We start from the raw sequence: 14,642 nt of genomic DNA on the forward strand, positions 1-14,642 counted from the left end.
CATTGTGTTACCTTGTAGTAATGTCGGTTTGCGAGGTAGATAGATTTTGTGAGACAAAGTGAAACTGAACTAAGTTCCTTCCTTGGCAAGGAATTTGGGCCACACTGCCCTGTATGAGCTGTTCTGCTTCAATCAAACCTGTATTTAAAGCTTTTCCTTTAAAGACCTGAGCAAATGCGAACTCTTCCTTTGGTAAAGATGTCTTTAAAAACTAATTGTTGTACAATTTCAATTTACAGTAATGAGCCACATCCTCTCAAATACATTTTTCCATAAGCCGTTTGCACAGTATCTAGGTGGGCAAATTTCCCAAAGGCAGTTATTACAGTGTCGCACAGAACCACTATAACGCGCCTCTTGCAGAGGGGGAGCATTATTTGGCAGGATATGGGGTCATTCACAGCAAAAACTTGATGGCTGATGTGGTTTTTGCTGAATCAAGTTACTGTTTCTCTCATTTCAGACTCTTCCTGGCTCCTGGGGCAAGGCGCTGGATCAACATTGATGGCAAAACCATGGACATCACAGTGAAGGGCCTAAAGCACCCACACCGCTACGTCCTTGACGCCGCTCAGACGCACATCTATATGCTGATGAAGAAGGTCTGTGGTACACTTACTAAAAGACCAAGGAGCACATTTATTATTATTTCATGCAAAGTGTGGTGCCGCAAAGGAGCTAGTTGCACTCTGTTGCATGAACGGGAGAGATCGGTAGGAAACTTGCCAACTCACACAATGCCACAGTTTTTCACACAATAACATAACACATGTATTTGTAAAGTGCACGTTCACCCGTAGGCCTCTTGGCGCTGAATAACAGAAGTTTATTGTTACCCAACTCAATGGTACTCATTTTATCGACCTCAGAATTTCTGATAAAAGGCTGAGCGGACCCCCCCCCCCCGGGATTTGAACCTGTGACCATGAGGTCAAACACAGGCCCCTACAGTGGACACATTAGTCCATAAAGCCACCAGACCCAGCAATATCCACCCGATGAGGAGCTGATATCACACGGTGTAAGACAATGTTAGTTGGAAACCCCAGTGGAGAGTGTTCCCAACACACCTTGTCTGGAGTCTGAAAACAGCAGATGTCCATCTGGGTTTTGCAAACTCCCTGGGACATCAGCTGCATCCTTTGATGCATCTTTCTGTTTTTTTGGGGGGAGGCTTTAGAGTAGATCACGGACATTGACTGGCACAAAACCCTGACCCCCTCAATGGCCATGCCACCTCCATAGTACTTTCATGGCAGCAGTGTCAATGGGCTTAAGGTTCTGCCCACTCCCCAGGCACTGCCCCCACATGGTCCTGTCCCCTCACAATGTGAGATCTTCTTGGAGGTTGGCAGGTTTCCAGAAATATGCCATATTTACACAGATCTGGAGCATTTCTGCTCTCTCATTGTGCTGGTGCACTGTGTGCTGCATAGTGCCAACACAGGCACTCTTCCAGCTGGTGCAAGGGTGCCTGCGTTGTGGGCAGTATGGTTTTTGTGGAGGAAAGAAAACCTTCCTGCACAAAAACAATCTGAAGTTGCGTATTCCTCTTTCGATGTGTGCTGCAGAATGCATACATAGAAAGAGGAAGTGACAAGAGAAATAAAGGGATTTCTTCTCGTCATGCTCTGTTGCGTAGGTGAGCCATTTTGATGCAAACCCAGGTATACAAATGTAGGAAGCTGGCTGGGTGGGTACCTATGGTACTTATACCTCATACCAGGTATCCCCTCTTAGTGAAGTGTAGGCAGTGTCTATAAGCCAGGCTCTCTAGAGGTAGCTGTGGATGAGCAGCCAAGGCTTATCTGGGAGACATGCAAAGCTCATGCAATACCACTGCAGTCACACGGTGCTTACACACAAGAAAGAAACACTTGGTTGTACAAAAATAAAGGGACTTTATTTTTGGCACACAGTATCAGAAAATACTAGAGAGGCAACCAGCCAATAGGAGGTAAGTAAATACACTATATATAAACCATATACACTAATGAACAGTAAGAGGCATAAAAAGGTTAGAAAACAGTGTAAAATAGCAATAAGCAATAGTGACTCTAGGGGGAGCCCAATCCATATAATAAGAAAGTGGAATGCGATCCCAGGGCCCCCAACTAGTTCAGTAAATCGTTTAGAGGAGAGCTAGGAGTACTAGGAAACCACACAGGCAAGTAATGCAGTACCCCCCAGCAACCAGGAATGCAGGAGTAAAACACTGGATTTCGCCAAAACCACCCCAAAGGTTGAAAAGAAGAAAAAGAAGACACCCAGAACAGCCTGCAAGAAACCAGCAATGGATTACTGAAGAAAGAGACCTGTGTAGAGAGCGGACCAAGTCCAGAAGTGTGCGTGGAGTCCAGGGGAGTAGGAACTACTACCCACCCATAGGTACCTTTTGGAGTTGGTTGACGAAGAAGGAAGACAGGTCAGCACTGCTGCCCAGAAGCTGGAGAAGAGTTCCTAGTGAGTGCAAAAGGTGTCCCACGCTAGAAGCTGGATTGCAGATGGGTGTCGGTGAAGGACTTTCCCCAACAAGCCTTTGCAAAGGCATATTCGCAGTTGGAGGAAAAGAGGTGCTGTAGGAGACCGGCAAGGTCAAGGAGACTCTACCCAGAAGGGGGAGTCACAGGGGACCCTCTGCGTTGCAGAAGGCTCATAGGAGCAGAGGCAGCACCAATAGGTGTCCCACAGGACAGGGACACAGAAGTTCCTGAAGCAGCCCATGCAGCACCACAGAAGTTGCTCCCACGTCGCCGGAAGACCACACAGACGCCCAGGAGTTGCATGAGGGAGTGCTGGGGGCCGGAGCCACACGTTGCCTGAAGTTGCCCTTGGAGGTGAAGCAAACAGGCCTTGGCAGCTGGAAAGGACACCGTACATGGGGTTACTGTCTTGCGTGGAGTGGAGAGGACTTACCACCAGCAAAGTGCGATAGTTGGTAGAAAGGACCAAGGGAACCCCTCTGGACCACTACCCGTGATGCAGGACCCATGCCACTCAGGATGAGGGGAGATCCAATCAGCCGGTCGTTGTTTCAGCCAGGTATCTGCGGATGCAGGGGAGTGATGCCTTCACCCCAAGAGATATTCCTTCTACTTCCTGTGCAGGCTAAAGAGTTACAGTCTTCTGAGGATGCATGGCCGGGAAAACATTGCAAAGCTGGCAGGAATTCTGGATACAATGTTGCAGAAGAGTCTTCCTCATAGATCTGCAGCTTGTAGGTTTCTAGAGGGTCCAGTCGCAGTTCTGGAAGCCAGAAGTCAAAGCAGAGATTGCAGAGGAGCCCTACTGGAGACCTGCAATCCGAATCTGAGGACCCACCCCAGAGGAAAACCCTATGTAGCCCAAAGAGGGGGCTTGGTCACCTAACCAGATAACTACCTATCAGAGGGTGCCTCTGACGTCACCTGCCTGGTATGGCCACTCAGGTGCTCCCAGAGTTCCCTACCAACCTTGGAATCAAGATGGCAGAACCCAGGGGCCCCCTGGAGGAGTTCTGGGCACCACCCCTGGGGTGGTGATGGACAGGAGAGTGGTCACTCCCTTTTCCATTGTCCAGTGTCAAACCAGAGCAGGGACTGAGGGTCATTGAACCGGTGTGGACTGGTTTATGCATGGAGGGTACCAAATGCGCTCCAGTGGCTTAGGGAGGCTACCCTTCCCAAACTAGTCACACCAATTTCCAAAGGGAGAGGGTGTTACCTCCCTCTCCCAAAGGAAATCCTCTTTTCTGCCTTCCTGGGCCTGATCAGATCATGCAGCAGGAGGGTAGAAACCTGTGTGAGGGGTGGCAGCAGCTGGGCTGCCCGGAAAATCCTGTAAGACTGGTGGTAACATCGCTGGTGGTCCTCTAAGAAGACCCCAGAGTGCATGGAATCATACTTCCAATACTTACAACAGTATTGGGGTATGATTCTAACATGTTTGATGCGAAACATGCCCAGTTTTGGAGTTACCATTATGTATCTGGACATAGGTAGTGACCTATGTCCAGTACACATAAAATGGCGTCCCCGCACTCACGAAGTCCAGTAAAATGGGGTTGGAGTTCATGGGGGCACTTCTGCTAGTGCAGGGGTACCCTCACACATAGGTACCTGAACCCTGCCCTTTGGGCTGTGACGTACAGTGACCTGGTGCAGTGACCTGTAGTGAATCCTGGTGCGTGCACCCGGTTCATGCAGACTACAATGGCAGGCACGCAGAACCCTTTGAATGGGCTCCCTTTGGATGGCAGAATAACTGCTGTGGCCCATAGGGATCCCCTGGAACCCCAATGCCCTGGGTACCTAGGTACCATATACTAGGGACTTACATGGGGGCACCAGTATGCCAATTGTGGGGCTAAAAAGTTACCGTCAACCAAATTTAGAGGAGTGAGCACAATCACTGGGTCCCTGGTTAGCAGGATCCCAGTGAACACAGTCAAACACACTGACAAACAGCCAAAAGTGGGGATAACCACGCTAGAAAGAGGCTACTTTCCTACAACAAATCTTTGTAAATCTCGGTTTAGGGCACAATACATGGGTAGATGCATGAGAACAGCCATGCTACATCCATGTAACAACTGCCCAATGCAGTGTAGCACAACTTTTGCGTGGTTTACTCAATGCCAAAAATGATTTTCTGTTGGTCTTTACCTCAAAAGTGATGTAACCCAGATGCAAAATCGTAGAAATTCTGGGCTCAAGGGGTTCATAAACATATGAAAATAGAATATAGTACCTACTTATAGGAAAATCTTTGTGAATCAGGCCCTCAGCGTTGATTCAGGAGTTTATTGGCAGTGCACGAATTTCAACTGTGCTAGGAGTGTAACCTACTAACTGCATACACAGTAAGGAGTGAAAATTACAAAGAGAATGAAACAAAATCTTCAAGAATAATACATTATACAGAGACGAGCTTTGAATCAGGCTGGTAAAATAGATTGGGCTGCTGTGTATTGATTTTCACGTTGAAGGGGTCATGTGAGCATGCAGAAGATCACGGGGGGGGGGGAGTTCATTTCTTTCTTAGGTTACTGTATATTAATTGTGGTTTGATTTACGTTTACATTTTCATTATTTTAAATAGAGGCTCCTCAAAGAGGACGGGTGAGACAGACCGATTGGTAAACATCTCATAGTCCCTAATTATATTACCTGCGTGGAGCAGAGTTACTGTGTGAAATTCTATTTCATGTAATTATAAGATGTCCAGTGTCCCCATTCTCAGATCTGCCAAGTCTAAGAACACTGAACTCCAATTTACCAACTGGAAAATATAGCCAATAAAATCCCTTGAGGCTTTGCCTGCAACCGCAGCCAAGCTTCAGAACCTGTTCCTGTCTGACCTGTTTCTCTGGCAAGGGGGTGAGCATGCGATGCTCCCTCTTGCCAGAAGTATTCTTCTTCTTCCCCCATCAACCCTGTCTACCACTCTCCTTCCAGCCCCGCCCCACACAGAAGCACCGACACACAGGGTCAGACTGGTACAGAAAATAGGCCCTGGACCAAGTGGCCCCAGAAGTGAATAAGATAGCTAAAAAGTGTCCCATATCTGCAGATTGGGGCAGTTTCGAACATGTAAAGACTTGCTCTGTGAGTGTTGTGCAGGGTATGGGCGACTAAATGTATTTGCACTTGCTGTAGGTACTGTTTTTAATATCAGCGAAAAACAACAGACTATAAAACAGACCCACAAAAAGCCACAAATCTGGTCCACACAGTGACCTAACAGACCAGTCCATCAGGCACTGCGTGATTGCCCTATACACCAGCCCGACCCTGCCTTAAAGCCGGTAGTAAATGTGTACCTTAAACCCCCCGGAACATGGAATATGATTCGGAATTCTGCACAGTAATTCCTTGCCCCCGCAGTTATTCACCATTCTGAGGGGATCAACTTGTAATTGCGCATTACTGATGGGGTGTTACCACACCATAATTGTAATTACATGCCCCGAGTTTGTGCCCTATAAGTACCATGCGACCATAATTGTGGCCACCCTGTTGAAAATACTTCCTTGTACCTGCTATAAGTGTCTGTGAGCAACCTGCATTACCAACTGCGACCACCCATTCAGACTTTCCTCAGTACAATGAGTCCTACGATTTGAACAAGACCAACAACTGCCAGTAATTGCCCGCTACTAGATCACCAATGACCAAACATCAATCTTTTTTATATCACATGTACAAAAAAGGTATTCCAGTTTGGCCAACGTTTCTGAATCGTAGGCTCCAAAAAAAATAAACTGTTCATTAGAGCTCCATTATCATTTGCTTGTTTGAATGGCTCGGTAGTTATATCAATCACAGTTCTAACAAAGAGGAAAAGTTACATGTGTGTATACTGTGGGACACAAAGTCCTTGGACCCTGTTCTGTCACCAAGCTCTAGGAACAGGTCTTGCTGCACAATGCCAAAAGGCTTCTGCAAGCAGGAATAGAAGAGAATTGAATCGAAGAGCAAGAATTGATGAAAAGGTGAATACAAGTGGAGTCAGAGAGTTTGCCTGAACTGCCTCGAATCTGAGAGGGCCAGGGTGGATCTCAGATCTTCACCATGGCTATTCCAAATTGATGTTACGCCAGTTCAGAAACCACCTGTAAGATAGGATGGAAATTAGAGATAGAGAACTTAGACCACATAGATAGAATGAAAGTCCATTGGCTAAGGGGTGACCACCGTGACTCATACCGTCCAGCCACTATGGTTCAAACCCTTTCACAAACCACAGCATTTAGTTACATGTTGTCTAATTGGTATTATGTTGAAGGAAAGTTCAACCTAAAACAATGGTGTCCCATTGGCACTCTACACAAGTGGTCAACCAACGTTTGGCATGTGTGAAAAGAGATGAAAAGGCAAAAACAGTTGGCCTTAGACATAACAAGCTATGTCTTACACATCGAGGCGACACAGTGCCAATAACAGGAGAGTTGTTATTCCCACTATGAATTATGAAACAAATAAATCCACTGCATGTATGCTTATAATTTCTGCTCAAGTGATTGTGTACATTTGTGTTTAAAGATATTTTTTTAAAAACACCTATAATAAGGGTCACAGAGTACAAACATCAAACCTCCTTTGAACTTCCTCCATGGTGTATGTCACATTTTCTGTTTCCACCCAACAGGATTCTTATGCTCGCTACTTAAAGTCACCGATATACAAAGAAATGCTCGCGAAGGCCATGGTACCCCAAGAGACCAAGAAAAGGTAAGTCAGATCGAACATAACTAATAGCATTTCTGGGTGCATCACTCACTTCAATCCCCCACTTAGCTGTTACCGTGGATATGTAATTAAGGTATATTTTGCTTTAGAAGCAGCATTTCATCTTTAGCATATCTTACCGAGACTGCTTTTTGAAACCCATGAAGAGGATAGAGCGTGATTGATTCGCGGGCTGTAATAACTTCAGGATCAACATTCAGCTTGTGATTGCCTTCTTTCATGTCTTAACGACGGCAATAAAGTGATATGCAAATCACTCTGACATCGTAAGAAAGGTGCTTTGAAGTGCTAAGCCAGATATGCAATTTCTGCAAGTATGCCTCGAGTTGTTTTGCAGTGGACTCTATATAGTGTTTCATACCTCCGATGAAGCCCCTCTATACTGCATTTGATGGACCGGCAGCTCTCTACTCCGCCAGGTGTGAGTCACCTTTGAGAACTCACTGGGTTGGATTTAAAATTTGTGTCTCTTCCACAGTGACAACAAAAAAATGGCATCTCAGTCCCCTCCGTGCCCAGTGACCTGGTGATCACAGGAGAACTCCCCCCTTTAATCTCTTATTGATCTTTTGTCGTCTATTTTTAGCAGCATAACTTAGCTTTAGTTCAATTTTCCATTCCCAAGTCTAGGATGAGTTTAAATATGGTGTCTTCTGCAGTTTTGTAATTGGGTGCAGGTCACATTCATGCTTCATAGATGGTTTACTTACGCACTCTAATCAGGGAATTTCAAACATTTTGACCTATTCTGTGTCTTCTGGGAGCAATGATTCACACGTTTTGATCTTTTCCTGTCTACAATGACCATCAAAATGTCGTGGCCTGTAGTGCCTCTGAGATTGTGTACAATAATCGTTTAGCTTCTCTTTAGTTGCTTTTCCCTCAAATATGTGTTACTTGCTTGTTTTGAGTTGCGTTTCCACAGTACCTACTAAAATGCAATTGTCATTAAGCCATGCCTGATTAGTGGCTGTTACACTCCCATTTGAGATCTCCAAGCTATAGCTTAAATTTGGCTTTGTATGTGGGGGGCTACCTTGGACCAATCCATGCTTTATGTCAACAGCAATCTGAGTCCAATCTGAATCTTGGACAAGTAGACACAAACAAAATTTAAAGAACCAGATGGCCATGTGCTGTTGGCTAAACAATAAGAGCAGGGTGAACGTGAGTTGAACGACCCTAGGGCAACAACATTAAGCTTCTATCACCCTACAGTAACCTTACTTCTGCACCTCATGGAAATTAAGGTGCTATTAATTTGTTCTCATTTCTGACAGACTGTTCTCCCAGACAATTCTCAAACCTGAAAATTCACTGGATTTACCACCATGCTGCCATATGGTATTTCAATAACAGGTGATCTCTTGATCAAAGCTGCTTACCCCCGAAGGCTTAGGAAGGCAAACAGACATGAGCATCACATAAGGTGTTAAAAGGAATCCCCAATATTTTCAGGCCTGTAATTGGTATTAAGCGATTTTTACCAAGCCTCAAAAAAAGTATAACTTCATTGCTGTTGTGTGTATCTAAGGCAAACCCAGTTTAAAGGCCCCACAACAGCAACAGACCAATTCAGCTTCATAGGAGTTGCAAAGCTGAGAGGAGTGAGCTTGACTTTGGAAATTTAAAAGGAGAACTGGGGTTCTGCTAATTATAGTGCAGAGCATTGGCTTAGTATTACCATTACTCAGAGGCAGTGTTCAGTCCAGTCATATCAAGCATGCAAAAACATATTATGCCTGGAAACACGAAGCCCGAAAGATGACACCATTATTAGCAAGCTCTGTTTTCATTCCAAGTTTCGAAGGGTCTTATGATTACTGAGGTCAATGGAGGCTGAGTGCATTGGAGGAAGTCAAATTCCTCAAGTTCATAAATACATATCAGAGGCATTCCATTTTGAGAAGGAAGGTCGTTTTTCAAGAAGACAGAGGGGCCATGATGAGTGAGTGGGTGAACCTGTTACTTAATAAGTACTTGAGCTTGGCTTGATCCACCTCCTAACATTCATTGACACTCAGGCCCGTATTTATACTTTTTTTAGCGCCGCATTTGTGCCGCTTTTTGACGCAAAACGGCGCAAACCTGCAAGGTTGCTGTTTGATTTAAGGGATATTTATGTATGCAGTGAGGGATGAGCTGACAGCTCTAAAGGGCATGTGGGTGAGCAATTAAAGTTCATTTTATAGTGATAAGTAATGGACTCAACTGTCATAAAGTGCTAATATGTTGGTATTTCATTTCTAACGTGTGCTACTGCCTTAGCAGATGTCCTGGTTCTAGGTAATAGAGAAAAAAGGAGAACCATATTGAGTGATAATCTAACAATATAGCCAGGTTTTGAGGGGCTTGTGAAAATATGTGACCAGAATTTTTTCACAAGCTCATGGGATGTGTACAGGGGCGGGTCCTCCATAAGGGCAGAGGAGTGTCACCCTCCTGCCAGCAGCGGCAGCTGCAATCCTTTTCCACAAAAATTATAATAAACTTTGTTTATTATCGTTTTTGTGGAAAAGGGGCGGGCCTTGGGGGTGAAGCGTGTGAGGGAGAGTGCACAGCACTCCCCCTAAGAGCGTATGTATGTTTGGCCGGCCGTCTTGGGCCGGCCAAACACGCATGCGCAGTAGGCTCTCTCCAGCCCAGCAAGATAGCCTGCAGAGGCTCCCAGTCCGCCTGGGAGCACCATGCCTGGGCGCTCCCAGCCAGTCCTGATGCTGCTCTGAGCAGTGTCAGGATTGGCGCAGGGCAGGCTGGGAGCCCGTGCCTGCAGGGAGAGGAGAGGAGCAGCACGGCGGTGAAGGCAGCGGAGGTGGCACAGGTAAGTGGATTTTTTGGATTTGTATTTTTAATTTGATTCCCCCCTTCACCCCACCCTCCTTTAATTCCCCCACGCGCCACCCCACCCCTTCATTGTCATGTGAGCTGCGACTGGACGTGTAATCCACATATTTGCTGCTACCACTGAGAAAGCCATACCACCCATCCAAGCCTGTTTAAATTTAGAGACTGCCACCAGCACAGTGTCCATGGATCTCAACTAGCAGGTAGGAACATAGGTAGGAAATTTGTTTTTAATATAACATATGTGTTTTAATGAGCCAGACCAAGATATAGGTATATGGAGAAGACATATAAATTTAAAGTTATTTTACCTGACCACAGGAAGCCAATGCAAGGTGTTAGGTGCACCTGAGGTGCAAGAGAGTCAGGGCAATCACAGCACTAGCCTTGCCACTGCGTTTTGAATCCTTTGTAGTCGTATAAGTGATCTGGCAGGCAGGCCCTTGGAGTAGATGAGGCAGCTAAGAATAGTTGCCTGGACCACCATAGGACGAGCTTCGCTTGGGTGCAAGGTAAGAATTCTTTGCAGTATCACGCAACAGGATTACAGGTGACAAAGGCTATCACGGGATTCATAGCAAAGGTTTAGCAAATTTGTACAATTGGTAAGAACCACACATCCAATGTAAACTGTGTCTATAATGTGTGGTTGTCAAGGAAACTATGCATTTAAGCATTGTAGACAATGTTTGAAAATCCTCAGTGCAGAAGATTAGGTGGTGTGCATTCTAATCAGACAAAGAACAACTGCTTCATTGATCAATTGATTTTTTAGCCCAAGAAGACAAGGTAATATTTTAAAAAGTCTAAGTCAGTGTGACAAGTCAGCATCCATGCTGCAAAAGTCAGTGTCAGATGCAGCATGACCTTAAGAGTAATCAATAACAAATCCAAAATATATGCATTTTTCTAAGTGAAATGCTTCTTCATTGATTGGCGACTTTGTGTGTGTATTATTGTAAGAATCATGTTGGCTGAATGGACGGATGACTAAGTACATAGATGGATGACTGAGTAAATGTATGCAAGGATGGGTGACTGCATATATAGAAGGATGGATGGACACACTGTCAGTGGGTTTATAAATAAATCGCTGGGAGACTGGGTGACAGCATGGATAGATGAAGGGGCAAGGACAGTGCACAGGAGATAAACACGGTGGGGCTTATTTACAAACCCCCATGTGCCACCAAAGCATCCATTTTTTGATGCTCTGGTTGCGGACACTGCAGAGCCATATCTACAAGGCCACAGAAAGCACCCTTTGTGGCTTTTCTGGGCCTTTTAGCTATGGAGAGATGCAATGCAGCACAAGTCACTGTGATGCTCACACTGCAATAGGGAGGTGTGCCATGGGCGTTACAGTGGGTGTTCCTAAGTAAAGCCCATGGCAATTGTCACATTCTCAGATTCACAACATGCTATAAACCTGGGAATGTGTCAAAGGCCTACGCCTCCCCAGGGGAGGCATAATGGAGGCACAACGAGGAGGAATAACATTTTTTCTCGTAGTTTTTCGTCTTTGTATGTGAGCTGCATCCTGAACCACACATAGAAAGAGGAAAAAGCCTCCATTGATTGTTTTTGTGTGGGAAGGTGTTTCCTGCACAAAAACAATAATTCCTACAATTCCTACCCTTGCACCATAGTGCAAGGGTGCCTGCATTTGCGCATCGCAGTCAATTGTGCACCAGCACAGTAGAAGAGAACAGAAATGCACTGTATCTCATAGATACAGCACTTTCCTGCCCTTTTCTTTTGATGCAGGGCAGCACAGCAAGAAGGCTTGCAGCGCTGCTCTATGTCAAATGATTGTAAATGAGGCCAAATGTGTGGTGCAAAGGCAGTGAACGAGTGTAATTACAGTTTGGGGAGGGGCCAAGGAAGTGACTAGGGCAAAGAACAGAGCTTGGGGCCTTCGAAGGGGCAAGGCAGGTAGTGGGGACAAGAGCAGAGCCTGGGAAAATGTAGAGTAGTTGTTGAGGAAAAGGACAGTATGTGGTGAGGCGTATCCAGCATTGGTGCAGTGTGTGTTGGAGAGGAGCATTATATGGGGAAAGGGCTGTACATGGGTAGGTGCAATGATAATCACTTGAGCAATGTGCCCAGAGGTTTTGAAAATACAGAGGCAGTGCAACCCAGTCATCCAAAAGAAAGCATTCCATAATTTTCAGGATGTCTTTCCCATTACTTTCTTTGACCCCAGTGACATCTTGATCATATGGTCAAGAAGCCAGCCATTTTATATTTTTTATAAGAGATAGCCCAAAAAGAGTCCACAGGCCGAGAGGCCCCTTTTCCTTATTTTCTCTCTATTGCGGATTTTAGAGGAGAGAGGCAGGTGGGCCTTCTTGAAAACTGTGATGGTTGTGGTATGCCTATTTGTAGCGTGCGCATCTCACCTGGGACGGCATCCAGGCGTTTGCTAAGGAAGGTGCTTCACTGGCTGGTGTGCAGGTAAAGAACCATGTCTTCAGTTTCTTGCAGAATTCAAGGACTGAGGAGGTGGCTATGATGTGCAGGAAGTTGTCACTCCAGGCCTCGGGTGCAAGGTACAAGAAGGTACACCCATCGGCTCTGTGGCGCATGTGAGCGAACAGAAGGCTACCCGAATGTAGATTTCAGGTCGAGGTGTGGAAATTGATGTGGCTGTTGAAATGTAGGGATCTAGATTATGCAAGTCTTTGCACATGTGGGTGCAGAGTTTAAAGAGTGCCCATTTGGTTAGAGGGAGTCAGTGAAGCTCTTGAAGATGTGAGGTGATGTGTGTGTGGTTATGGAGTCTGAATGTGAGTCTGGCTATTGCTTTTTGTATGACTAGAAGTCTTCTCGTCAGTTGGTCAGCAATGCCAACAATAAGTTCATTGCTGTAGTCCAGTTCTCTGGTGATGAGGGCCCTCATGATGTTTCTGGTTATGTTGAGTGGGAGACATTTGAAAACTTTTCTAAGGATACTTAGAGTGTAGAAATAGGATGAGGTGACTGCATTGACTTGGCTGGTCATCAAGAGTTAGTTGTCCACTATTATGCCCAGGATCTTGGCTTGATTGGGCAGGTTGTTTGTCCCAGGTCTGCTAGCCACCAGGTAGAATTCCATAGGAAAGTGTTCTTGCTGAAGAGTACCAATTCTGTTTTGTCTGTGCTGAGTTTCAGGCAGTTGGCCTTCATCCAGCTGGTGACTTCCGACATGCATGAAATGAAGCTGGTCTGGGTGTTGGATGTTTCGTCATTGAGGAAAAAGATTACCTAGGTATCGTCAACAAAGGAGATAATGTTGGTTCCCTGGGATCAGATGATTCTGAAGAGCTGTGAAGTGTAGGTGTTGGGCAGCGTGAGACTGAGAGATGAACCTTGGTAAATTCCATTGATGAGGTTGGTAGTTACTGAGGTGTAGGGGGCCAGGCTGACCAACTGGGTGTGTTTGATGAAGAAGAAACAGATTTAGCGGATAGTGTATGCTGGCTTTGTGGAGGCATTGAATCAATATGGTGAAGAAGACAGTATCGAAGGTGGCAGAAAGGTCGAGTAAGAGGAGGGCTGTGGTATCTGTTTTTTCTGTTGATGATAAGTTGAATGTCATCTGGTGACAATGAGAGTGGTCTTGGTTCTGTGGTTGGCTCTGAATCCTGATTAGGAGGGGCTGATGAGGTGGTTGTTGTTCAGGTGGCAGGGCCAGTCATTTGTTGATTACCTTCTCCAGTATTTTGAAAGGTAAGAGCAGCAAAGAGATCAGTTGGTAGTTAGTCAGAGTTTTGGGGTCTCCTGATGGTTTACTCATAAGCAGGAGAATAGTTGTGTGTTTCCAAGCATCCAGGAAGGTGGCTGTGTCAATGGATTTGTTGAGTATAGGAATCAAGGCTGTGCAAATGGGGTCCAATCCTTTGGTGAAGAAGTGTGGGCAGGGATATGACAGAGCTCTTGAGTAAATGGATTGCATGGTTGGTGCGGTTTCTGCCATGATGATGATGGGCTAGGAGGTCATGAGGGTGTCCGGATGGTTCGCTTTGTCAGACAGGAGGGCAGCGATGGTGGATGGGTCTGGCTGGGGATCGAACATTTTTTGTTGCTGTTCTTGTTGCTGAAATAGTGGGAAAGCTGGGCAGAGAGGTTCTGAGATGGAGTGACGTTGTGTGGCTGATGATGGGTTTGTTGATGCCAATTAGTAATTACATTACTAGATTCCTAGTATTACTAGAGCAGTTTTTATGTCGAGGGCACTCTGGACTAATGCTGTGTGTGTCTCTTTCCCCACCATTGAAGTTTTTTGCCATTCCTAACTTTTCAGCATTGTGACCTTGCAACTCTTGTGGATTTTCCACAATGGAGCCGGATTGTGCCTGTCCTGTGTGGGTGTGACTGTTATTCGTGTCTGTACCAGTCCTGCAATGACCTGTTGATGTTCTGTCGGCCAAGGCAAGGAGTTCTTAAATTATGTACAGCGTTTTATACTAAGGTAAAACGCAAGAAACCACAACCAAAAAGGATTTAAACAAGCATTCATTAATATAATCTATTGATATCGCAATTTTAAAAAGTGCATTCTGTAAATATTTGCATAAGAAATGAAGT

General features: G+C 45.5%; 1 protein-coding gene across 1 annotated transcript in view; it reads left to right on the forward strand.

Annotated features, from left to right (window-relative positions):
* Positions 1 to 14,642, forward strand: part of RGS9 (regulator of G protein signaling 9) — a 707,657-nt gene that overhangs the window by 526,827 nt on the left and 166,188 nt on the right. The window contains exons 15-16 of the mRNA XM_069199876.1: positions 464 to 602; positions 7,129 to 7,211. Coding sequence (XP_069055977.1) covers positions 464 to 602; positions 7,129 to 7,211 — 222 coding nt within the window. The remainder of the gene's footprint in view (positions 1 to 463; positions 603 to 7,128; positions 7,212 to 14,642) is intronic.

This window comes from Pleurodeles waltl, chromosome 7 (assembly GCF_031143425.1).
Source record: "Pleurodeles waltl isolate 20211129_DDA chromosome 7, aPleWal1.hap1.20221129, whole genome shotgun sequence".
Classification (NCBI taxonomy): domain Eukaryota; kingdom Metazoa; phylum Chordata; class Amphibia; order Caudata; family Salamandridae; genus Pleurodeles; species Pleurodeles waltl.